This window comes from Lepidochelys olivacea (assembly GCF_965140295.1).
Source record: "Lepidochelys olivacea isolate rLepOli2 genome assembly, chromosome: 12".
NCBI classification, from domain to species: Eukaryota; Metazoa; Chordata; order Testudines; family Cheloniidae; genus Lepidochelys; species Lepidochelys olivacea.
The window spans coordinates 22,675,112-22,700,859 of record NC_140422.1 but is presented as its reverse complement, the minus strand read 5'-3'; the positions used below and the strand labels follow the sequence as shown (position 1 = coordinate 22,700,859).

Genomic DNA, 25,748 nt, shown 5'->3' with positions numbered 1-25,748 from the left:
GTTATTTTGAAATTTAATCTCAAGTGCTGAAGAATGGGTCTCTGTCAAATCCATTTAATCTCAACTAGTATCACAGGAGCTAACTTGGCAGATTTTGTGTCCATGTTAGGTAGAGAAGCCTTCAGGCAAATCCAGCATGATGCTGAGGGGCTTTCTGATTCTGGGGCTGCTTCTTGACTCTGCTACATGGCTGGCAGCAGATAGTATCTGCCCTGGGCCTGTTTTTAGGCAGTAGCTTTGTGATGGTCCATCTTACTCTTTGGCACACCCCCTTTAGTCTGTGTTTTATATGAGGCATATCTCTCACCAATTTGGCCACTTCAAAAGCTGCTTTTACTTTGGTTTTTCTGATAGAAAAAAATATTTTTATTTTGTTAATGAAACTCAGATGTTTTAGTACTAAAATGTCTAAGGTGTGCCGGGGAATTATTTTATGGACTAACGTCCAGTTAGCTGGCAGGGGATGCTCTTGTACAAATGTACAAAATCATTGATACAGAATTTTAAGTATTAAATCAAACTTTTAGGCTTTAACCTGTTACGTAAGCTAAGAGCTGGTAAATATATGTATTGCATATTTAAAAATAACTTTTTATAAAACTACTTTCTTTTTACTAATATATGGACTATTGATTGACATGGCTTGTTTCTTTTCAGGAATCTGAGAAGTTTAGTGACAAGTTCTTGAGACAAAGAATGAACTTGCTGTCCCAGATGTCCACGACCCCAATAGATTGCTTGTTCAAGGTGAAAAATCTGCATTGCAGAACATTATATATGTGCAATCTCTTACATACAGTTTTCTAGACTATAACACACACTTTGTAATGACTTCGCCATGTTGCTTGTGCTTGGGAGTGCCAAAAAAGCCATATGTTAGACAATAAAGAGGTGCCTGCATAATCAGTGCATTGCAGTTCTGTGCCAAAGCTTCTGCAAGTTGGCAATGTATTCTTACAGATTCTAGCACAGAAACAAATGGAGTTGGAATAGTGCTGCTGTAATAGTCAATGGCCCATTAAAACAGAGTTGCAATGCCAATGGCTGTTAGTCTCTAGAGACTTTGGTGCCTAAAACCCAAGAAGTTTTGCTGAAAAAAAAATCTAAAGTGCAGTCACCTCCCATCTCCTACATATTTTGTTAATCAATCTCATAATGTAATTCTAAAAAGAGAATTTTACCTGTGCAAAGACACAAAGCAGAGCTTTTAATTATACATATTTACATGTATGGCTAGAGACTGCAAGTAATAATGTGTCTGAACAGAGGGAGGTCATTGTTGTAACTGAGTCTAAAACAATGTGAATTTTGTTTTAATTTTTTTTTTATGAAAAGCAAACCAAGATCAGATCTAAGGGCTATTTATACTGAAAACTCATTGAGGATTATGTGCAGCAGCCCTATCCAGCCTTGCACCAGTTCTCCTAGTGCTTCATTTATAATCGGTTGCTTTGTTTTTTTGCTTCAGTGGATGAAGTAGGTTTTATTTTAAGCTTTTTCACATCAATACCTCATTCTTCCTCCTCTTGGCCTTTTGTAGTATATTGCTTCAGGTAACCAGGAGGAAGTGGGACAATTACTAAGTCAAGGTGATAGTGATAAAGACACTGTACAGAAAATGTGCCACCCACTCTGTTTCTGTGACAACTGCGAGAAGCTGGTTTCTGGGTAAGGATTCTTCATCTCCATATGAAAAGCTTTCTAAAGGTCCGCATTCTAGGGTTTCCTTTAGAGTATGAGGGCAATACTGGAATGTGCAGTGCCTTGTCCAGAAAATTCTTCTGGTTGGAGGGGATATTGGCTGCATTTTAGCATTGTACATGTGTGTATGTATCTAGGTTGAGAGGGACAGAAGACATTGTAGGTGTCTCAGAATTATGCATGCAGATTTGAATAGGAAAGTATTGAAAAGCTGGGAGCTCAGTTACCTAGATAGGGGAGATAGTGTGACATCCTTTGGACATGTTAAAGAGTGACTCTCTTCTCTGTATTTGGATTTCACAGTCAGAAGAATAGATGTCTGGATTTTTTTTTCTTTTGGCTAAGTAAAAAACCCATATGGAATAATCTGTTAATGAGAAATGATAGAGGGTAAATAGGTTTGAAAACTTAAATAGGTGTAAAAACTATGTAGAGTGAGTGAGTGTGTGCGTGTGTAAATTTTCTCCAGTACCTGATATACAGCTAACTTATGTTCTTGGAAACTATCCTGTTTTATAGGAAGATGAATGATCCTTCCATTGTCACTCCATTTTCCAGAGACGACAGGGGATACACACCACTTCATATAGCTGCTATTTATGGTGAGTATTGCTGTCTTTCCATGACTGTGTAATATTTACCTTCTGTTTACTCTTCATTAAGTCCTTGAAAGAGGGGACACATTAGCTTATTTTTCAACTTACATTCTGTGATGAGTTTTGGATGAACTGTATTTTACTTGTGGGATAGACAAACAGAAATCTTGACCCAGAATGAAACTCTTGTATTTTTCCCTTCAGTCCAGGTGCTCTTGTCTGCATTTTCTTTTGGTTTCTTATTTGTTTTTCCTTGGCATTTCTTTCAGCCAGATGGGTAGATTAGGAGGTATCCTCAGAAAGGAGATATCCTATTACAAACTGACAGCATTATGTAGGAAGTCTTATATTCATCCTGTAGCCGAGTATATGTGGCATGATATACGCTATCCCTCCCCACCCCTTGAATGTGCGTCCTGGTCCTGACCTCAGGCTTGTAAGCAGACACATTAATCTACTCTGGAGATTTTTTTTTATTTGTTCTTGCTTATATTACCTTTGACTTGCACAGTACATAGCAGAGCACTTTGTGTGACATCAGTTTACTTTCCATTCCCTGTTCACCATCAAGATACAATTGCAGTTTAGTTGCGATTAGGGGCCCCCCTTTCTTAGCTGTGCCCTTGAATAATCTGTAGTAACTTGACTGTTCATTACAAAGAGCAAGTACTAAGAAAGCGAATATGCAGTGTGCACAAGAATGAAGAGTGTCAAGGTTTGAAGTTCACATTTTAGTTTGAAAAGTAACTTTTCCTGTGAGATGTTTACTTCTCAGTTTTAATGACCACATATTTTCCATAGGGCAAGCGTCATTAATTGACCTGTTAGTTTCCAAAGGAGCTGTAGTCAATGCTACAGATTACCATGGTTCAACACCTCTTCATCTTGCCTGTCAGAAAGGATATCAGAACGTTACAGTAAGCACTGAAAGGATTAACCAGTGAATTTTTTTAATACATATATAAGTTGAAGAAAAAACAAATCTCACTATTGCTGCTCTACTGATACCATTGTTCAGGGATGCAAAAGCTTCATTATAACTGTGTGCTATCACACTTCAGGGCCTTTCAGCATTTTAATTAAATGCTAAACTTTATAGGTTTATAATCCAGATGTCAAAATTTTCTCAGATCTGCAAGATCTCATGTTGAGAATAAATTCTTGTTACCTCTGTCCTCTTGGTTCAAGTTTTTTATTTTTTTAATTTTATTTAACATTTTCTAAATTAGTTTGAAAACTAGATTTTGAGAGGTTTGCCAAATGTGACATGCTTTTCTGCATTCCCAAAACTCCAAGTAGCCTTATTATCTCCAGTTACCTTTTGTAAGTCCATTAGTTCAGAATGGGATTTGTATGGCTTTGCTTATTTCTGAATAACTCAGTTGTTAGTCATTATGTATGCATAGTATTTTTCAATATGTTTTTTAATTCATGTCTAATGTTTAGCACAGACTGATAGGATAGTGGAATCTCTGCTCTGGATTGATGCAAAAGAGCTATTATGATCAGTCAAGTAAATACAATGCTTTAAACATTGTTTTGAAAATAGACTAATCATACAGTTCAGTCAGTTGTTGTACACTTGAATTTTTTAACAAATGTTTCATATAATATTACAGCAACTCATATGTTCAAAACTAAGAAATTCAGAGAGAGAAATGATGCACTTAATTAAACCCATTGTGCCTTTTTCTTTACAGCGCTCTTAGAACACTGAGTGAATATACATGTTATCTGTGCTGAAGTACCTAGCTACAGTGGATGATTTAGAGTCAGTCTGCAGATATATTCTGTGGTTTCTAAATAGTGTGTGACAAGAACTGGAGCAAAATAGTGGCATGAAGCCAAGGACAACCATCTTTACTTACTGGTTTAAAGCAGAAGAGATGTGGTTCTATTTGTACTATAGTAATTCATCATCCTAGAAACCTAAAGGGTGCTACAGCAGTAACAATTGTTTGTCCATTAATTTTCTGTTACTTAGATATTGACTTTCTTTTTCTGTTAAGCTTCTCTTGTTGCACTATAAGGCAAGTACAGATGTTCAAGACAATAATGGCAATACTCCACTTCATTTAGCCTGCACTTATGGTCATGAGGATGTAAGTAATTGTTTTGTAACAAACTAAATAGACATCCTGATAGGATTACTGCATGCAATGAAATTGTGATGCCAATTTGGATTACATTTGTTTATTTAAAAAAGTAAATAAAACACAGTTTTGGAGGATGACTCTTTAATTCATAAACTGGCACTTTATTATATCATAGTATTTGTTTAATGTAGGTATCCATTTACATTGGTGTAGCTGCTAGAAAATCTAGTTGTTTGGGTCCCTTCTATTCATTGTTTATTTATTATGGCCTTTTAAAAATTGACATATATTTGATAAAAAAACCTACCCGAGGGAGTAGATTCTAGGATCTGCAATAAAACCAGCATTACTGTTCAGATTGCACATGTTATGTGGATTGGGAACCAGTGATATAATTCATTGGTGGTTTTTCTTTTCTTTCCAGTGTGTCAAAGCTTTAGTCTATTATGATGTACACTCTTGTAGACTAGATACTGGTAACGAAAAAGGAGATACTCCCCTCCATATAGCTGCTCGCTGGGGCTATCAAGGAATAATAGAAGTCCTGCTGCAGAATGGAGCCAACCCAGATATTCAAAACCGGATGAAAGAGACTTCCCTGCAGTGTGCATTAAATTCTAAGGTATTCTTCCCAATCTGCTAGCAGGGAGGTTTTTAAAATGCATTTCCACAGTGATTTAGCTGTATTTGAAGCTTAGTTGTGAATGGGATATGTGGGCATGTACTCTTACAATTAAAAATAATTTTCATTCACTTTCAAGAAAGGAAGCTCATATTTTACATCTTAAAATGCATGGCAGTGTTTTTTTTTAGTATGGAATGTAAACATTGCAAATTATTGCTTTAATCTGATTCATCATAATCTCTTTTGCTGATATTAAGTGGTTGGCTAATTTGTGTTTCCATCAGTAAATTCCTCTTGAAATTGAGTTGCATTGTATCTCTTCATTAATATTTTTTCTGCAGATTTTATCATTGATGGAATTAAACTACCTAACATTTGAAAGGGGACAGAGTGCTTCTGAGGTAACAGAGTGAGTTGCTAATCTTTTGCATACATTTTAGCTATTTAACATGAGGATGTAAACTCTCTTGTTTGTTTTGTTTTTGTTGATCTGATTAAAGTCTCCAGTTAGGTCTCCTCAGCATTCAGCAGACACCTTCAGCAGAGGGTCATCTGTCTCTAGCTTGTCATCAGCGTCAGCAGACACCAGACAAGAAGTTAAAAATAATTACAAAGAGGTAAGAGTAATAAAAGCTTGGTATTTAGCTGTGCAAAGGTAGCCTTGAGTGCCAATTCTACAGTGTCATTTTAAATTACTCCCCCAGACATAGCTGTCTGGGATAGCTAATTAACAGTAAGCAATAAGCATAAGCTAGTCCTGCACTGATAGTAAACTAAGGGAGAGCTCCAGAAAAGGGCAATGGAAGTTTTTTCACTTCAGCCAAAGGGAAAAATCCTCACTTGTCTCCTTTAAACACACTATGACTTTCCTGCTCTGAGAAGGATTCCACGGAAAGAAAGATCATGTACTGTACTTTCTCAGCACTTCACTAAGCATAAGTAAATAGTCAGAGATGGCTCCACAAACAATGAGGTCTTTCAGTACTGTTGCACTACGCAGGAATCTTCTCTGTACAGGAGCACCAAGTGGAGCACCCATTGGATTGGAATACTGTGAATAACAAGCTGCTGCTTTGTGCGTGAATCAGAAATGTGCCAAATAAAGACTCATTCCCCAAGTGTGAGGAAAACTCTTAAGACACCTGGCACTATATATATATCTGGGTGTGGAGGAGGCACACTACTGGTGTTAGAGCAGATGGTGAAGCACTGCTATTCCGAGGTATTGGCTGTCACCTTGGTATCTAAGCATACATTTTTGCTTGACTCTTAGGAAGTGTTAATGATGGAACTGTATTTTTTTTAAAAGTGTACTTTGCAACTGTTAATATCACAATGTGGTTAACTGGGTGCTCTGTGTGTTCATAAGCTCCTGGGGGCATTCAGTCTCCCTTTCTGTCTATAAAACTCAGCATCAGAATCAAATAACATTGTATGGTATGTTTTAAAATTAATAATAGAAAAGAGAAGATTCTAGGCGGGGAGTTGACAAGAAACATGATGAAGTGCAAAGAACTAGCTTTTGTAATAAACCATAGGAAGAAATTTTCAGAACATAGTAAGGAATATATCTCATCTGTTGCCCTGCCTGCATGTCACGTGTCCAGTTCCAATATATCCAAAATGCGGCTGATAAAATCCACTCTTGCCAGGTCACTCAATTTAAATTTCCACACTCACTTCCTCTCACCTTCCACCTCAAACCCATACTTTTCATCTTCCCTTCCCAAGCCCTGCTCAACTCCACCCTTACCTCTCAGGTTTCATTTCTTCTTCCTCTTCCCACTCCTCTGTTCCTTTCAAGCCACCCTCTTAAATACCTTTGTCTCCTTCCATACTACCTCTTGCTTAGAGGTACATCCCTCCTCTCTTCATTCAAATCTCTTCTCAAAATATTTATTCTAGGAGGCTCTTGGATAATAACTCCAAAAAGCATGAAGGAGCATGAATTGAAAATAGAAAAGGAGTACTTGTGGCACCTTAGAGACTAACAAATTTATTTGAGCATAAGCTTTTGTGAGCTCCAGCTCACTTCATCGATGAAATGAGCTGTAGCTCATGAAAGCTTATGCTCAAATAAATTTGTTAGTCTCTAAGGTGTCACAAGTACTCCTTTTCTTTTTGCGAATACAGACTAACACGGCTGCTACTCTGAAACCTGAGTTGAAAATGTTAATTCACAATGTGGTATTATCACTCTCTTCTTGTATACTGTGTTTATTTGTGTGTACACTTTTTCCAGTGTGTAATTTACACTGTAATATCCTTATAACAGGTCCATGTCTGTGTGTACAGAGCCAAGCCCAGTAATGTTGCTCCATAAATAAGGTATAATGCACACAAAATCTCACCCAATAACAGGTTGAGGATTTGTTTTTTCTTAAAGGGACAAACTTATCACACTCCATAGGCTGAGTCTGTAGTTCAAACCAGGAGAAAAGATTACTAGCAGCTTATACCTTAGTCTGTTGAGGTTAATGGCTTTTCTGTAATCCAACTTTAGTTCATTACCGTTAGCCAAGTTTCACATGGGCTCACTGCTATTACTCCCACTAAGCAAGAAGACCAGAGTCTAATTCTGCAAATTCTCCACGTAGGGAATTGCCACTGGAATAGGAGACTGGCAGGATTGGCTCTACAGACTGTAGGAGTTAGACCATGGGCTAAGGGGTCAATGCAGTCTTTATCCATCCACGCTGCTGGCTGCTAAATAACTATTTGTCCAAACAATTCAATGCAAGGAGAGACCTATTTGGTGTTCTACACAAATGACTTGCCATGACTTACTGGCACCATGGAAAAGAACCATTAGTAAAGATATAGGCAAATAATTTAGGAAATTTCTCTCCTGAGGATCTTACAATAACTGCTTTGCCCTCTGGCAATGGAACAATATAGCAAGTAAGTAGGTGAAGTGAAGCAGACTTTGTCAGGTGGAATTCTGCATCTTGTGAGCTTGCATGCAAAGGAAGGTACAGTTCTTCCATTGAGGAGAGAACAACCTGGAGGGGTGCCAGACTTTTTTATAACCATTCATGAATCATGCATAAGCTACATAACAAATGGCTATGTTCCTCTGACTAGGCTGCTGATGTTAAACTCCCGTGAGTTCTTGGATGCGTAAGGATGTGAGTGTTTTAACAGAGAGTTGACCACAGAGCTGTGTATGCCTACTATCCCATTCTATTACAGGAAGGCTGTAAGCTATAAAATCAGACTCTGACAATAGTCATGACCTTGTTTTGATCTCTCTGGCAGAGTTGGACACAGGTTTAATGTAACAATATGCAAAGTAATATGTACAAGTCCCCATCCAAGTCCCTCTTCATCTTTGAGTAGATGCCGCATTTCTACATGCCCAGGACATCCCTGCTGACTGTGACAATCCCAAGATTGTGGTAAACCTCCCTTGACAATTGACGTTTTACAGCATATGGTCCAGGGCACCAAGGGAGTGAAGGCAAAGCATAGCATTCTAAATGGAGAGCAGGGAGGAACAGAAAAGCCTTTTCTACACTATAGTAAGTCTCCTAGCCCAGTGGTTCTCAACCAGGGGTACGTAGAGATCTTCTAGGGGGTACTCAACTCATCTAGATAAGTGTTTCTCAATCTGGGGGATGCAGCCCCCAGGGTGGTCATGGGATGTATTTTTTTGGGGGGGGTCACAAGTACAGGGCCGACATTAGGAGGTGGCATGCAGGGCAATTGCCCGGGGCTCCATGCCATGGGAGCCACCTGTGAAGTTAAGTTACCTGCTTCAGCCCTGGGCACCAGGGCTTGGGATTCAGACAAGACTCACAAGTGAAAAACAGGCTCGAGTATCACACTGAAATATAAGTACAATATTTATATTCCAATCGATTTATTTTATAATTATATAGTAAAAATGAGAAGGTCAGCAATTTTTCAGTAACAGTGTGTTGTGACACTTTTGTATTTTTATGTCTGATTTTCTAAGCAAGTAATTTTTAAATGAGGTGAAACTGGGGGTACTCAAGACAAATCAGACTCCTGAAAGGGGTACAGTAGTCTGGAAAGATTGAGAACCACTGCCCTAGCCTACAGTGTTAGGCAATATGATGGTAAAATGGCAGAGCCCTGTCTACTCTGACTTCCACAGTTGCTACAGATGGTGGAGCCACACTGGTATTGAATGATGGTTGAAAAGTTTGCTAATGTAGCTCTGCCTTAAGGCATTCAAGCTATGCTGTGGGCTACTGCTGTTGGCTACTGTGTTGTGTGGGAGCTTCCAGAAGAGCCCTGTGCAGTTGCACTGCTTCAATAGGCATAATATCTCTAGAGCTTTCAAGTGTCAATTTCCTATAGTAAAGTTGCAGTCTGTTCCATTTCCCAAACAGCAGCACCTGATTGGTGGATTGGGAATAGGGTTGCCAGGTGTCCGGTTTTAGACTGGAATGCCCGGTTGAAAAGGGGCCCTGGCGGTTCCGGTCAGCACCACTGACCTGACTGTTAATAGTCCAGTCGGCAGTGTAGCGGGGCTAAGCCAGGCTCCCTATAGCTCCCGGAAGCAGCAGCATGTCCTCCCCTCTGGCTCCTATGCATAGGGACAGCCAGGGGACTCTGCATGCTGCCCCCACCCCAAGCACCACTCTGAAGCTCCCATTGGCCAGGAACTGTGGCCAGTGGGAGCTGTGGGGGCGGGGAGAGCCTGCGGACGGGGCAGCACACAGAGCTGCTTGGCTGTGCCTCAGCGTAGGAGCCGGAGGGGGGACATGCTGCTGCTTCCGAGAGCTGCTTGAGGTAAGTGCCATCTGCAGCCTGCACCCCTGATCCCCTCCCGTGCCACAACCCCCTGCACCAGCCCTGATCCCTCTCTCACCCCCCCAAACCCATCGGTCCCAGCCCGGAGCACCCTCCTGCACCGCAAACCCCTCATCCCTGGAGCCCACACCCCCAGCCGGAGCCCTCACCCTCCCACCCCCATCCCAACCCTCTGCCCCAGCCTGGAGCCCCTCCCACACTCTGAACCCTCCTACATCCCAGAGCCCACACCCCCAGACAGAGCCCACCCCCTGCCCCAGCCCTGATCTCCCTTCCGCCCCCCGAACTCCTCAGTCCCAGCTGGAACACCCTCCTTCATCCCTAGCCCCACCCCAGAGCCCCCACCACCAGCCAGAGCCCTCACCACCCTCCCGTACCCCAACTCCCTGCCCCAGCCCTAATCCCCCTCCTGTCCTCTGAACCCCTTGGTCCCAGCCTGGAGCTCTCTCATACACTCCAAACCCCCTAGTTCCAGCCTGGAGCACCCTCCTACATCCCAAACCCCTCATCCCCAGCCCCACCTCAGACTCTGCACCCCCAGACAGAGCCCGCACCCCAACCCCCTGCCCCAGCCCTGATCCCCCTCCCATCTCCCAAACAACCTCAGTCCCAGCCCAGAGCACCCTCCTGCATCCTAAACCCCTCATCCCGAACCCCACTGCAGAGCCCGCACCCCCAGCCAGAGCCCTCACCACTGCTCGCATCCCAACCCACTGTCTCAGCCTAGAGCCCCCTCCTGCACCCTGAACTCCTCATTTCTGGCCCCACCTCGGAACCTGCACCCCCAGCTCAGAGCCCATACCCCCTCCCACACTCCAACTCCCCCCTCAGTCCAGAGCCCCTTCCTATACTCCGAACCCCTCGGCTCCACCCCAGAGCCCCCTCCTGCACCCCAAACCCCTCATCCCTGGCTCCACCCCAGAGCCCACATTCCCAGCCGGAGCCCTCACCCTCTCTCACACCCCAACTCCCTGAGCCAGCCTGGTGAAAATGAGTGAGTGAGGGTGGGGAGACCGAGCAACAGAGGGATGGGGGTATGGAGTAGGCGGGGCCTGGGAGGAGGGCCAAGGGTTTTCGCTTTTGTGAGAGTAATTGGGAAGAGATATGGAAAGTACAGACCTCCCTGATTTGATTTGATTTGTTTTATTGTAGATTTATACAAACATATATTGCCTATCCCTGGATTGCTTTTACCATATATTAGAAATATGGTAATCTAACAAAATTAATTTTAGCAACCTCCCCAAAACCAGGATGAAAACCAGGGGAGTGGAACCCATGAACCACTCTAGCCTCAGAGTCCCTTGCCCTCAAGGCTCCTATTCCAATCTCCTCCCCAAAAGCCTGGAGAAAGAGATTATCCCAATAAACAATACTTTCCTCTCCAACTATTTCTTTCTTTCTTACTTTATTTGTAGAGAAAAGAAACCTAAGACTAAAGCTTCCAAAATAAGTCAGAGAAAGAACTGAGACCCTAGTCCTACATTTTGATCCTTACTGGGAGATTCTTGAGTCCCTATAGAATCCCATTGAATTCACTTGCTCCCCCATTTATTTGGTCCACTCATGCAGGTCCAACTGCAGGATCTGGGCCTATGCAGCAGTTCTGTTTATCCAAACTAGAAGTCATCTTTAATTTTGTACGGGACAGAAAACAATAAATTATGTATTTTCATCTAGAAATTATTTAGCGATATTAAGTAGTTTATGCCCAAAATGTAGGTTTTGTAATAAATTTGTTGGAATATATAATTATATATTCATAATTTTTTTTAAATTACAAAAAAAAAGATTTTTGGTTTTTGCAACTCCAGCACTGAAGTACTGAGCTAGTGCATGAGAACCAAAACATGAAAACCAATTAGTCTGTTTCTTTGTCCAAGCTGAATGCAATACAAATGTAAACAAAAAACATAAATCTCAAACGTTTATCATCATGATCCAAGCAGTGTAATGTTGAAAAGTAAATTCAGTTTTAATCATCTAAGTTGGTATTAATAACAGGGACAGGAGACTTGTTTTTACTGATTAATTTATTTATTTCATGTTCATCATAGGACTGCTAATGTGCCTTCAAAAATACTTGAATGAATAATTTTAAAGCAGACCTCTCCATTAATTGCAGAATGTTCTTTGGAACTTTGGAAATTGAAAACGTTTTGTTCACCCTCAGTTATACCCTTTCTATCTGGCAAAGGAATGTGTCTGTCTGTCTTTTGAATGTGCTCAGATACTACCAGTGATGTGGAATGTAGAAATTTCTAGATAGAAGCTGAAATGTCAATCTTGCCATTACTTAGAAATGAGGTCAACTGCCACAATATCTTATGCTGAAACATCTTTTTATACACTAGTATCACTGGTGATAGCACAGTCCTATGAATATTTGTTAAAATGCTGATATATTGGGTCATCAGAGACCTTTTAACATGCTTTTGCAGGTGCAGCAAAAATACTGCATGTTTTTATACCTTTTCAGTGATGTCATAGTAAGTTTTAATTATTTAAAAAAAAGCAAACTCCATACTTAGAATAAATTTAGATTTTGGGTCCAATTTGACAATGTTTATTTTAACACTGAAGTAGAGTAGAACTTGCAACTACTACAAACCACTAATATGCAGATGTAGAAGTGCAAAACATGTTTTGACTCAAGCTACTATTAAAAAAAGAAAAAAAAAAGGGACCCCTTTGGCATCAACTACCAGCCTAGCAAGAGCCCAAAACATCATCCATGGGGAGCTACATGCCTTTAATAGCTTTTATTTCTTTTGTAATGCTGGATCCTAAATAAAGGTACACGCATAATTGCTGGTGAGGTTGAAAAATGTATTTGCTGTATTAACTAGCATGATCTTATTTACATATGCACCATATGTGTTCTATATTTAGATGATTATCTTCTGCTGTGCAATTCAAAAATCATTGAATGGCTCTATAGCCTTATACAGCTTTTGTATTTCATAAGTTAATAACGTTTTCCTTTATAACTTTATCAACATATCTGAAATGGGCCAGCTGTAATCCTTCAGATTAAGATTAGGAGGTTAATAAAGGACACTGGATTTTCAGAGTACAGTTTAATACCAGTATTACCAAAGCAAGTAAAATTCCCTTTTCTGATTTTATATACAGATAGAAAAACTCTTAAGAGCAGTTGCTGATGGAGATCTGGAAATGGTAAGTTCTTAGAATGACTTGATGTAGAATACTGAATTCCCAGCTATCCTGCTGAAGTTGAGGAAGCTGTTTACACATAACACTGCATGGGGAATGCATAGTCAATTTCATTTAAAAAAATATGACTCAAGTGCTGATTGACTTATGCTGCTGTGAATATTCATTTCACATTCCAAAAGTACTCAGCTAACAATATTTTTAAGTCAATAATTTGAAATTACTTGGTGCTCTAGAGAATAATTTAGATCTGAGCAAATATAAAATATTGTCTGTTAAAGGAGAAAACTATGGATATAATTCTTTTAAACATGCTCCTCTTTATTCATTGATTTGAAATATCTTAGTTTTATTCTTTTATTTGGTGCCCTTGTGATTTTAAAAATAAAACAAACTCCAAGCTGATGTATCCTATGCTTACTTCATTTAGAACAGAGTTCCTCAAATGCGCTTAGTAGCACTCCAGCCCAAAGCAAGAAATGTCTTCCAGCTCAGATAGACCTACTTTCAGGGCACTAAATAAATGCATATTAGAAACTGCTTTGATCCAATTATTTTTGTAGCACCAAACTATAATCTAGGTGGCAGGCCTCCAGATTTCAGAGTTGTTTACCACTGGTGAAATTGGGACACTTGTGAATCCCAGAAAAAAACAGTGTCTGATTCTCCTTTTGCTTATGCTAGTTTTGATCTGGTGTATCTCTGTGGACTTCAGTAGAGTTTCTTCAGATTTATTCCAGTATCAGTGAGAGGAAAATATGGCAAAGTCACTGTTCCTGTATTACTCTTTTCCTTTCTTCTGTGTTTTCTGAATCCTCGTTGTTTTTGCTGTCCACAGGTTTGTGTCTACATCTCTATAAATAAGGCGTATGGGTTTTGGAGTTCTTTTGGGTGCCACATTATTAGGATATTGTGGGTTTTTTTCTATGTTATATTCCATCTTCTGTTTTTTTTTATGCTGAGTAATTTATTTACACTGTTCTTCCTTGTGAATTAAAGCCAACACTTTAAAAATGTGCACATTACTCCACTTCACATGTGCAAAGAGCTCAGACTTCAAGAACGTTCACAACTCAGTTTCCCTTCATATGTTATAGCAATTATGAAAGTTTGAAATTGACAAATATTTCCTGAACTCTAAGTTGCCAGCACCTTTAGTAGAGACGGATCAAAGCTCCAAATCAATATAAACAGAAAGTTTCAACCTGCTGATTTTAAGCACTCCCTGTTCACAGTGTATACATAGTACATATATAACATATTTGGGCATGTGCATATACTGTAGGATGGAAGTCTGGCTTTTCTTATTTAGTGTTTTTGGCAATAGCAGAGACCATAAATAAAAATTTAAGTTGGCATTAGTATGTCATTAGCAAGTACAGAGTAAAAATGGGTTTGAATAGTACACAATTTGGGTATATTTTGACTTTTGTACTTCACTTCCAATAAAGAGTCGACATCTACAGCAATATGAACATGAACGTTTATATCCTATAATTTGCATTACTTACTGTCTGTCTTGATACATTTGAGCTACTATAGCAATTTCCTTCTTTTCTTCTGAAATACTTGAAAATTATGGTACTTTTGAAGATATTTTACTGAAAAATAGCAGCTGACATTTAAAAAAAATTAGAGCTCTAAATTTGGGGGTATACATGGGTTTTTGTTGTAGTTTTTTAATACTCATCGTAAAACAGAAGATTGTGGAAACCCTGTAACAGAGTATATGATATACTGGGTTTATGTACAGTATGTACATAATGAATCTTTCTAAAAATTCCCATAGGGTAACACATACCAGGATTAACAGATATGTTGATATGGCATCATAAGTCATCTGTCTGAATATAATATATAGTATGTAGTTGATTCTCTAGTGTCTTCTATACCAGTCAGATGGTAGGTATAAGTTTACCTACTAGCTGATTAAGAAAAGGAAAGAACCATTGGTAATACTGTACGCTCATTAGTTAAGTAAACATGTAAAACCCACATTTACACATAGAGACACCTGACCTTATTGATTAGGTCAAGGTCACCCAGCAAGTCATTGTCAGAAGTAAGATTAGAATACAGGTTAGCTGATTGCTAGAGCTATGTCTAGTCCTTACTGCCTCCTATGGTTAGGCATTTTAACTTTGTGAGACTATTTCTTAATCTGTAAAATGGGATAGTAATACCCACTTGCCTGGGGCTGGGGACATCTTATATCCTGTTTATTCTCAGGCTCACATAGAGTAAATAGTGTTGCCCTGTCTTACAAATGGGCAACCTGAGACACAGAGAGGCTAAGTCCCATATTTCTACAAATGGCCTTTTATTTTGGATGCCCAACTTCAGACCCCTGTGAGTTTGAATTTTTTCCCCGAAGGTGTGGAATGCCTGCAGTTCCCATTGACTTCAGTTGGAGTTATGGTTGCTCAATGCTGAAAATCAGGCCCCACGTGTCTCAAGCTGGGCATTCAAAAACTCAGCCATGTGTAATAAGAGGAGGCCATTTTCGAAAATGCTGCTGAAGTGTCTTGTCATGGAGGCACTTGTGATGATTTAGGGGTCTTGTCTGTACTGCTTCTGAATCGGAGATGTTTTTACGAAATTGTTTCATGAAATTACTGTGCCATGGAAAGCTTATATGTATGTGGATCCACTCTGAGTTAGCAAGGTTTTGTTATGTCTCTCTGCCAGGCCAGAGACAATGGTGAATGATCAACATTCAGTGTTTTTCTATTTACTGTCAAATACCTTGGGACAGAGGGTTTGCTCTTGCTGGGAGGTGAGCTGGGGCTGGGCACAGGGCAGGGAGCTGCCGGTGGGTACTCTGCACCCTAAAGCATCACTTTTGATGTGATCAGTGGGGTGGAGCAGCTGCTCCCCCTGCTCCCCCCCAAGCTATGTTCCCCCGCCCCTAGGAGCCAGTGGGACCTGCCGGATGCTTCCTTGGAGCTGTCCCAGGTAAGCATTGCTGGGACTCCCCACCTCGCACCCTGGCAGGTCCCTCTGGCTCTTAGGGGCAGGGCGGGGTGGGCACCCACTACGGTGGCCCACGAGACCTCAGTTCTGGGGACAGTCAGGGGACGGGGGAGGAGGGTGGATGGGACAGAGATCCTTGGAGTGGGGGGCATCAAGGAATGCTGGGGGTTGGATGGGGCAGGAGTCCCGGGGAGGCGGGGGCGGGCCACAACCTCCTTGTGGGGTAAGGAGGGTACCGGTTGTTAAGATTTTGGCAGCTCATCACTGGGCTTATGTTTGTGATGGTGATTATGTTACTCTGTGACACTACAGAGTTGGAGAGTAGGGTCTGCAGTGTGAGAGCCTTGCAGATTCTGAAACTATTTAGGGTACTGAAAATTGTTTTCCTGCAGTCAGGGTGCTGCAGTGACAAAACACTGCCCTTTTTAGCTATTGCTGGACATGCACAGATACACTGGACAGTAAAACCTCGCTAATCTGCTCTTCTGCAACCGCATACTTACCCAAGAGAAGTTCTCAGCTTTGCAGTTTACTGCATTTCAGAGAGGTGAGACCTCACTTGTGAAGAGGGAGGGGAATACAGGTGCAGTCATACTCTCCATGGGATGGCAGGGAGGACAACATATCCCTTTTCTATCTCTATCCCCCAGCACTTAATACCCTGAAACAGGCTTAAGTCCCTCATTGTTGCTCCTGGTGCTCCTTCCAGCTGCTTCTGCCTGGGGGCAAGGCCAGGCTGTTTGTGCTCTTGTGGCTTGCTGAACCACCCTGGGGGGTAAGGAGAAGACCTTGCTGGCACCTGCAGGATTGAACTGAGTGGGTGAAAGGGAAGAAGCCTGTAGAAAAGCTGCCCCTCTCCCTTCTGCTTCAGCAGCAGCTTGGAGATCCATTGCCTGTGCACTCCTGCAGCATCAAGCCCCGCTATGGAATCCAGTAAAGATGCTCTTATTTCTGTCTTCAATTGGTGGGAGGCATTGCCCCCTGTCTTTGCCCTATGCCACTGCTCGTTGGAAGGCACAGGGCAGATCTGTTAGAGACTCTCCCCCTCTAAGGCAATAAGGCAGTAACCTCCATTTTCACATGCTCCTGCAGGGGCTTTTAGTGCTGGAGCAGCATACAGGCATTTGTTCTATTATAAATGCTGCTGCCTAAGAGGAGAGGAGTAAGATGGCACATATTAAAGCTTTGCACTCTCCATGCTACCATAATCCTGCATAATCCTAATGGACAGGTTCCTTTCCATTCCTGTGGCAGCCCCAGAAGAGCTACGTGAGCCCTGGAAGCCCTTACACCATGCATCAGCTGGAGGGGAAGAGCACCAGCACCAAATAAGTGCCCTTACTTGTTTCAGGCTGTTCTTGAGTGCTGGGGTGAGGCCAAGGATAACATGATGCTCTGACCACTTTAACCCTGCCCTGACACCTGGAAAGGAACAATTGTCCATTTGTTTGGGGCACTACCTTGGGATTTGGGAGACCTGGATTTAATTCCCTCTTTGGCCATGGACTAGCTGTATGACCTTGGGCAAGCTACTTAATCTCTCCATGCTTCAGTTCCCCATCTGTAAAATGGGGATAATAGCACTGCCCTTCCTCGCAGGTGCTGTGAGGATAAATACATTAAAAGATTGTGAGGAAGTTGGATACTACAATAATGGGCTTGATCGAAGTACCTAAGACAGATACAATTACTTGGTATTCCCCAAATCTCATTGGTCCACAATGGGTTAATGAGGTTCTCTGTAAACAAATAAAAACAAAAAAGAACTACTTAATGGTGTTTTTGTTATTTACAACTACATGTAACACTAATGTTCAGTGAATATTCTCTATGTGCAGCATTACTCTGTAGATTGTCTTCAGTGGAAATGTGTCTTACAAATGAAGGAATCATATTATTTAGACACAAACTTAGGTCGCCCTTCCAGGCTTAGGAAGTACATCCAGCTCATGAGAAGTTATAGCTATGAGGAGAAAATGTATTGCACCTGCACAGTTTGTATGCTGGTTAAACTTCATCATCCTTGTCACTTCTATACTTTTAAAAGCAGATGATGAACAAAGAATCATGTTGACGTGAACTGGCACAAACTTTGGCCTAATCTTTTGCAGTCCGAGCTAAAAGGATTTGAAAGGGTTTAAGCAGAGGTGAACACTGAAGTCTTGATTAGGCAGTAGGAAGTCATTTATAATTTACTTCATTGTTACTTGGTGAACTGCTGCTGGCTGCCTTGTCAACTGTAACATTAATTTTTTTTAATTTGGCCTGCAGGGAAGCCAAGGTTGGGAGTTGGCTCATTCAGGCTCTCTAACTTATTCTGTGTTTGTGAAATTAACATGTACATGTTTTTAATTATCAGGAGATAGAAATTTTGGGCAATATAAAGTCGGACTTCCTTTTTATGCCAGGTTCGCTATCTTTTGGAATGGATGGAGGAAGATGTAGAAGAAACAGACGAAGCTGACGATACAGTAACTCCAGAGCTTTGTCACCCATTATGCCAGTGCTCAAAATGTGAGCCAATACAAAAGGTTGGAATTTTTTTCTGTTCTGTAGACAGAATAACTTTTGCATTCCTGTAGTTAGGTTTTTTTAGCCCAGGGAAATAATATTCCTATTCTTCTGCACAGCTGCGTCTCTGCTCACAAGAGTCCTGTAATAAATGTGCACAGATCTTAATAAGAAAAGGAGTACTTGTGGCACCTTAGAGACTAACCAATTTATTTGAGCATGAGCTTTTGTGAGCTACAGCTCACGAAAGCTCATGCTCAAATAAATTGGTTAGTCTCTAAGGTGCCACAAGTACTCCTTTTCTTTTTGCAAATACGGACTAACAGGGCTGTTACTCTGAAACAGATCTTAATAGAGTTCATCACCTTATGAGATGAAGTTGCTGTACTTGATAATCAGGCTGTGGAAAGGATTGGAATAGAGAATCAGTGTTCAGAAGCTCATTTTGATTTCTGATGGAGGAGTGGAAAACTTGTATTTTTGGATTTTCTTCTTCACCCCCTTTTTGTATTGTTTTGGTCCAGGATTTGTAGTCCATGTTTTCAGTAAGTTCTGAGTAACTTCGTAAACTTGAGGGTAAAGAGCAACTCTGCTCTAGGCCTCCCAGTTGTTTCCTTTACCCCCTTATCTGCTCTAGGCCCTTGATAACTTGCCCTCTCGGCTCACGGAACGTTTTATTCTTTGGTAATATCTTAGCAGGAAATTTCCTGTCCTCATAAATATCAATACAATACTTATAAGACCACTTTATTGTTTATCATATCTTTCATTCAAACTGTATCTAAAAAACTAAAGAGCTAAATAAAATTATGGAGAATTGTTGTCTCCCTTACCCATTATTTATCATATAGCAGAGAGAGAAATGGGCTATGATATGGGATTAATCATGTTCCTTCTTGGAAGCCACTGCCATGCCTCCTAAGGAGGAGTAGTATTGAATGCATAAATACTAATAACTGTTTCCTTAGAACACATGTTTTGGGTCTCATTTGTGGAAATAAGGAATGCTCATAATTTAAAGAAAATAGAAAGCTAATTATCTGCAACTGAGAAGGAAAAATGATTATTGTGACTGAGTGATGGAATCTCTTGCTTACCGAAACAAGGGCTTTGAGACATTTTAGTTTAGCTAACTGGTAACTGTGGAATGACCACCTGGCTCTTGAATAAAAATAAGAAGGCATTTGTTAAGTAATCTTGCAACTACACACTGTAGTTGGGAATAAGGAAGAATGGGAAAGGTTCACTACCATTGTGAAACTTTGGCTTCCATGCAGTCTGAGAGAGCAGTAGAACAGGACATTCTCTAAGTAGTCTGTAGGCCACATCCCAGTTGGATCTCAAGTGACTTTTTCCATAGACGGCCTCCAAGGAATTCATGCCATATAGTCCCTCCTATTGTTCTGTCTCAGTCAGGGTACTGTTTCCTAAAGGGCTGTCATACGAATGCAGATCAATAAAGTTTAGCAGATCTGCAGAATTCCATTTCCTCAAAGTTTGTGATTTCCCAAAGACTATAGCAATTATTAGTATACACTATATTGTGCCATGGATTGTTTCCATAGGACTGGAATTAATTTTAGCTGTAGTTGTAGCCCTCAAAAACTGGACCTTCTCATAGAAGGGAAGTAGACTAAGTAATATCTGTCTCTAAGAATGTAGACTGTGTTCAGTTCTATAATCAAGTGTGTAAAACAAATGTGAGGTGTAACATTAACCCCTACCAGTCATACCATACTATATCCCACTAGAGCTAACAACTAATGCAAGTCTGGATCTCTTAAATCACCTGTCAAACTGAGCAGTTTTCAGTCCCTGCTAATAATAAAAATCTTTTTGTGAAATTTCTCTATAGTAACCTATCTTGTTTAAGGAGGGAAAAATAAGACAATTATCTGTCACCAGTGCTCAGGGCCAGTTCTAGGGGTGGGGCAGCAGGGCGATAATTCCCCGGGTGCCAGTTTTCAGGGGGCACTATCCTGCTGTGCCACTTGCCTTTTTTTGCTCCCATCTGATTGGCTGACTCTGTGGGGTTTTTTGTTTTTTTTGGCTTGGCTCGGGCTGTTGATGCCAGTGCCACCCAACTGCTTGGCTTTACCAGGTATCTCACTGAAGGTCTTAAATAAGACTCCCTGGACAATAGTGTTTGTAATGTCTGTCTGCCTGTTTCATATGTACTATGCAGGTATTTAACTGCTCTTTACTGAGTAGAAAGTGTTGTGATCAGTTTTCTGTGGTTTTTATTCTTTCTCCCAACAGAAGCTTGCAAGAATCCCTGCTAATGGACTTGGAGTAAATGTTACAAACCAGGATGGCTTTACACCACTACATGTGGCTGCACTGCATGGGCATCCTGAGTTAGTCTACCTTTTGTTGAAACACGGTGCCAATATCAGTGCAAAGAATACTAACCATGCTGTACCTCTTCATCTGGCTTGTCAGAAAGGTCACTTTCAGGTAACTGGTTCACTTCATAGCTATAAGCACAGCAGGTAGATTTTATTGGGGTGTGGGTGGTAGCTGAGTAAGTGTGTGTCCTTGGAGGGAGGAGACTAGAACGGGGAAGAAAGGGGACAAATTCCTATCCCCTCTCTTCATTCCAGGAAGTGGGAGGGTTGGTTAAGGTAGCAGAGGCCAGAGTATAAAGGGGACTTCATAGTATTGTTCCTTGTGCTGCTTTATGCTGAAGAAGCAGACTGGGCACAGTGAGGCGCTCTGTCTGCTTGGGTAAGGGATAAAGCCTCTTTCAGTAGCCTCAGCATGGACTGTGCTGGGCTAGCCTGAGGATTTTGTTTTGAAGGGTGAGGTGAGTAAACTAGACCAGACGGGTCTGGCCCGTTGTTTTGGAGAGGGGACACAGGATGAATGTATTCCTCCTAAATGTTAAACTTGATATGGTGCCTCAGGGACTCCCTTCTGAATCCAAAATGGCGGTGGGACTTGCAGGAAGGCAAGCTATTGTCACTTTGCAGCAGTCAAATGCAAGTGGGTTATAGCTCTGCTTTACTGCACAACCTGACAGACCTGAGGTCACCCCACACTCCTGAAAATCAATAGTAGTTCCCAGTGTGTGTGTATCTTCTTTATATTAGTGAACACACACATTCAGATATCAGAATATATATACAATTTCAAAACACTTGGTTACAGGCAGTCTGTCATAAAGGCATGTATGTGTCCTCTGCATCCATTGTATTCTCTTAGTGAGCTTCTCTATATGATACAAACATAGAAACTAAAGGTATTTCAAGGGAATCTGTGATCTAAATAGGTGAGGCCTTGATGGTTCTCATTAACTCACTGGGACCCCAGTCCTACTTCTATTGGAGATCGTGGGAGTTTTGCCATCACTTCGGTTGGAAGCATAATCAGGTCCAAGAGACTGTCTTGACTTGTCACTTGGCAGCAGTCAACATCATGCAGTGAAAATTAGGCCTTCTGGAGTGAAAGAACTAACCCATTAGCCCGCTACACTAATCTGCTACATACATTTCTTCAATCTGCAAACTACTTTGACACTGACTTCTTACAACTCATCTTGTGTAGTGTATTAACAGTGAGAAATATCTTTACATTCAAGTGAGGCACATTTGGGTGTATTAAAAATTATTAAAGCTTCCATATATAGGCAGCTGGACACTTCTCATTACAAGGTAGAATGACTTCTCCCAAATTAACCATTTAAAGAGGGCTTTTAGACTGAAAAGATTTTAGTTTTGTGATTACTTTAGCCTCCCAAGCTCAGACACTTTTCTGATACCTATGCTGTGGAGTAGGCTTTTAATGTGGTTTTCATGTACATTTTTGTGGTTCAAGTTGATTTAATCAGATTATTAATTCCTTGGGGCAGGGATTGTGTCTTCATATGTGTTAGTACAACACCTAGCACAGCAGGAATCCAGTCCTGTTGTGGGGGAGTAAGGGTGAGGGTTGGCCCTCCAGAAATATTACTGATAACATTCTCAGCCCAGAGTGTATATTTGCAACATCACTTACTAGAATAGATTTGTTTTGTTCTGGAATAGAAGGCCTTGACCCTGGTCTGTATCCCAAAGAATTGTCACTGTTTACATTGTTTCCCGTGTGCTTTTTGTATTGTATTTTGGCATGGATGTGTCAAAAATGACAAATTGAGCTTTCAGAGTAATAGTTCTAGTCTCCACAAAAGAAATATATACTACAGGATATCACCTTTAGCGGTCTCTTCATCATACGTATGCTTAGAAAAAAGTATACACCAGTAACACACACTATGAACTATGGGTCAGTCAAACATTTTTTATGTGAAAGAATTCTTTTCACTTCAAAACAAAATACAACTTCCTTATTGGTGGTCTGAACTTTGTGGCCAAACAAGCAAAGCAGTTTGCATCAGGTAGTGCTGTTAGCTAATATTTCATGTTCCAAAATAACTAAGTGGTTTTGGAAAATAGTCAAGATAAGCCTGACATAGAGCAAAAAGGAAGTTAAAGGTTTTTATGTCTTTAAAAAAACCTCCCATCCAGAAAATTCCCCTGAGAAAGAGAGAGAAGATGCCTCCCATGCTGCAGTAACCACTCTCTCAGTACTGAAATTGTTTATGTATGGGCTTTCTCCTTCTTAATGGCCTGAAATTACTGTATAATGTAAGTGTTGGCTCAAATTGAACCATTTCATATCAAACATGTTATAATAAATGTCTTGTGAACCGGCTTTTCATACATATTTTTATTCATTTTTAGACTGATTTCAACCCATGTTTAAAAACTTCTGCCTCATGTTTAAAGATTTAAAAAGAAACTAATTTAATAGCTATCTGCTAGCAGCAGAATTTCTGCTAACAGACCTCGTGAAATTAGCCTTGCTGAGACTGGGAGTGATGCTGTTTTAAGTAGATTTTCCCAGGATTTCATCCCCTCTCCATTACATTGCCTGGCTTAGTCTCCCTTATGGCTATGTATTCATATACTTTGGGTCATTCTTTTCTTTGTGTTGTGCTCCGTTCTTCTCTGAGGACGTGAAGTCATTGAGTTCCTTTTATATGCACTTGCTGCTGCATTTTTAGATGGAATGTGGTCAGTGTTGTACACACCTGAGTTTAGTTTTAGCGTAACGCTGATCCAGGGATTGAAACTTCCTTCTACCCTTCAGAAAACTGTAGTCAGGTGGATCTGTTTCATCCTGTGGCATGTCCATCTCCTGGGCTTTTCAGAGGGTTTGTTCCGTATCTTTTGAGAACTTCACAGAGGAAGAAAGTCTCTCCCTTCAGAGTTCAAGGATATGTGTGTGTATATGCATGCGCACATTGGAGTCCTTACGGGGGAGTGCTACGTTCTTCTGCTCTTTAATCATGCAGTCAGAGCAGGGAGACGTGCCACTTGAAGCTCTGTGAATGGTGTTTAGTTCCCTGTTTGGTTCCAGGCGCAGCTGCGGACATGGAAAGTACTGAAGGAGAAAAATAAGCTAGTTGAGGTGGTGGGGAGGAGAGAAAGTGGTTGAAGAGACTGATGTAGGGGAGACAGTAAATGGAAGGGGAAAATATTGGATGTGAGAAAGCAGGTGGAAAGGACAGAAATGGAGAAGGGGATGAGAAATCTGATATTTTTCTTCCTTTTCTCTCTGGAGTGTGGAAAGAAGAGAGGAAAAGCCAGTACAATGGAATTAAAATGAAGAGAACTTGAGAGAGAGAGAGAGAGAGAGAATACTAAAGAAAATGTAAACAAGGAGGAAAAGATGTCCATGAATGGTCAATGAATGTTAGTTCTCTGGTGTTAGACTGTATAGTACTTACCTGCCAATTATCCTACAACTCCCTAATCTGCTAGGATGAGGGATGCCAGGATGGCGTTGCTGTGGAGCATTCATCCTTTATAAGGTCATTGGCCGTGTGTGTGTGCGTGCACACACATACAATTCACATGTTCCAGAACCAGGTTATTTATTTTACTGACTATATGGGACTGGTGGGGAAAGTTTCAAATTAATTTTTTTTAACCTCTAAGGAGCAAAATATTAAAACAAAGTAGGTAGAAAACTGTGCCAGATGGTCAGCAGTTGACCCGGAGAGAAGCATCCTTCTACTGCTTGTCAGCCATGGTGAGTGCTGTGTCATCCAGACAGATACCAAGCAAAGCATCCAGACTTCAGACAGAGGAAAAATCTTTTCATTGTTTGGATTTTCTTTGAATGTTAAATTTATATTGGATCCTTTAAAGATCTCCTCCAACCTGTTTATTTTAAAGGAAAGTAAATTGCATGCAGCATTCCTAGATTAGGTGCTTAAAATAACTAAACTTTCTTATTGTGACCAGTGGAAATTTATACTGAAATTACTGCTTTTTCCATCTATCTGTGTTTGTTCTCCATGAACTTAACTTCCCAAAGTTGACTGGTAAATTTGGGTGCCTCCATTTTTGGCAGCCCCACTTTGAGCAAGCCTGGTTTTCAAAAAGTGCTGGGCACCCAAAATCACAAGTCACATTTGAAAATGCAGGCCCATGTAAGTCTGATGGGCATAGGTAACAAAGCAGCCTTTAGATTGTCTGCATAAGATGCTCCTTATTGGCATTACAACAAGTTGGCACAATATAGGAACATGGAGCAAGGGGTACACAAGGTTCAAGAATCCAGATTCTGAATTTTTCCTAGTTTGAACCAGTGTTCTTTGCATCAGTGGGACTCTTAAATTAAACCACTGGTTCTGAGTATCTGAAACACTTCAGTCTTGATTTACAGTATCAGAAAATATATTCCATTAGAAGTGTCATTAATGGTGATGCAGTAATGACAATGGTATTTTAACTCTATGATTCTGGTAAGTTAAAGTATTTTAAACTGGCATTTTAATCTCTCTTCCCATAGGTAGTAAAGTGTCTAGTGGATTGCAATGCTAAACAAAATAAAAAGGATGTACATGGAAATACTCCCTTAATTTATGCTTGCTTGAATGGCCAACATGAGATTGCTGCCTTGTTGTTAGAGGTAAGACTTCTTCACAGAAAAGGTTATGTTCAAAATATCCTTCCTCTTGTGATATTTAAGATGGAACCTTTAATATTACAAGTACTGAATACAAAACATTAGTATTAATACTAGTAATGCATTTATCCTTTAAAACTGCTGGAAGGAAAATTCAGAGCAGTTTTGTATCCCTCCCCCATTAACTCCATCCACTATGGTGTTTTGTTTAGATAAATACTTCTGTAATGTTATTGCAAGTAACATATATTATTTAACAACTTAGTGCCTGGTGTCTAGCTTTTTTGCTAATGGTGTATGTCATCAGAATTCCAGATAACTGGTAGCAAA

General features: G+C 40.6%; 1 protein-coding gene across 3 annotated transcripts in view; it reads left to right on the top strand.

The window, feature by feature from the left end:
* The window catches only part of ANKRD27 (ankyrin repeat domain 27), a 68,517-nt gene that overhangs the window by 28,656 nt on the left and 14,113 nt on the right, over positions 1 to 25,748 (top strand). For all 3 annotated transcript variants that reach the window (XM_084645033.1, XM_084645031.1, XM_084645032.1), the window contains exons 13-24: positions 658 to 747; positions 1,541 to 1,668; positions 2,221 to 2,303; positions 3,099 to 3,214; positions 4,307 to 4,399; positions 4,818 to 5,015; positions 5,360 to 5,419; positions 5,519 to 5,635; positions 12,936 to 12,980; positions 18,359 to 18,481; positions 20,721 to 20,918; positions 25,302 to 25,421. In XM_084645033.1, the coding sequence (XP_084501159.1) occupies positions 658 to 747; positions 1,541 to 1,668; positions 2,221 to 2,303; positions 3,099 to 3,214; positions 4,307 to 4,399; positions 4,818 to 5,015; positions 5,360 to 5,419; positions 5,519 to 5,635; positions 12,936 to 12,980; positions 18,359 to 18,481; positions 20,721 to 20,918; positions 25,302 to 25,421 (1,371 nt within the window). The remainder of the gene's footprint in view (positions 1 to 657; positions 748 to 1,540; positions 1,669 to 2,220; positions 2,304 to 3,098; positions 3,215 to 4,306; positions 4,400 to 4,817; positions 5,016 to 5,359; positions 5,420 to 5,518; positions 5,636 to 12,935; positions 12,981 to 18,358; positions 18,482 to 20,720; positions 20,919 to 25,301; positions 25,422 to 25,748) is intronic.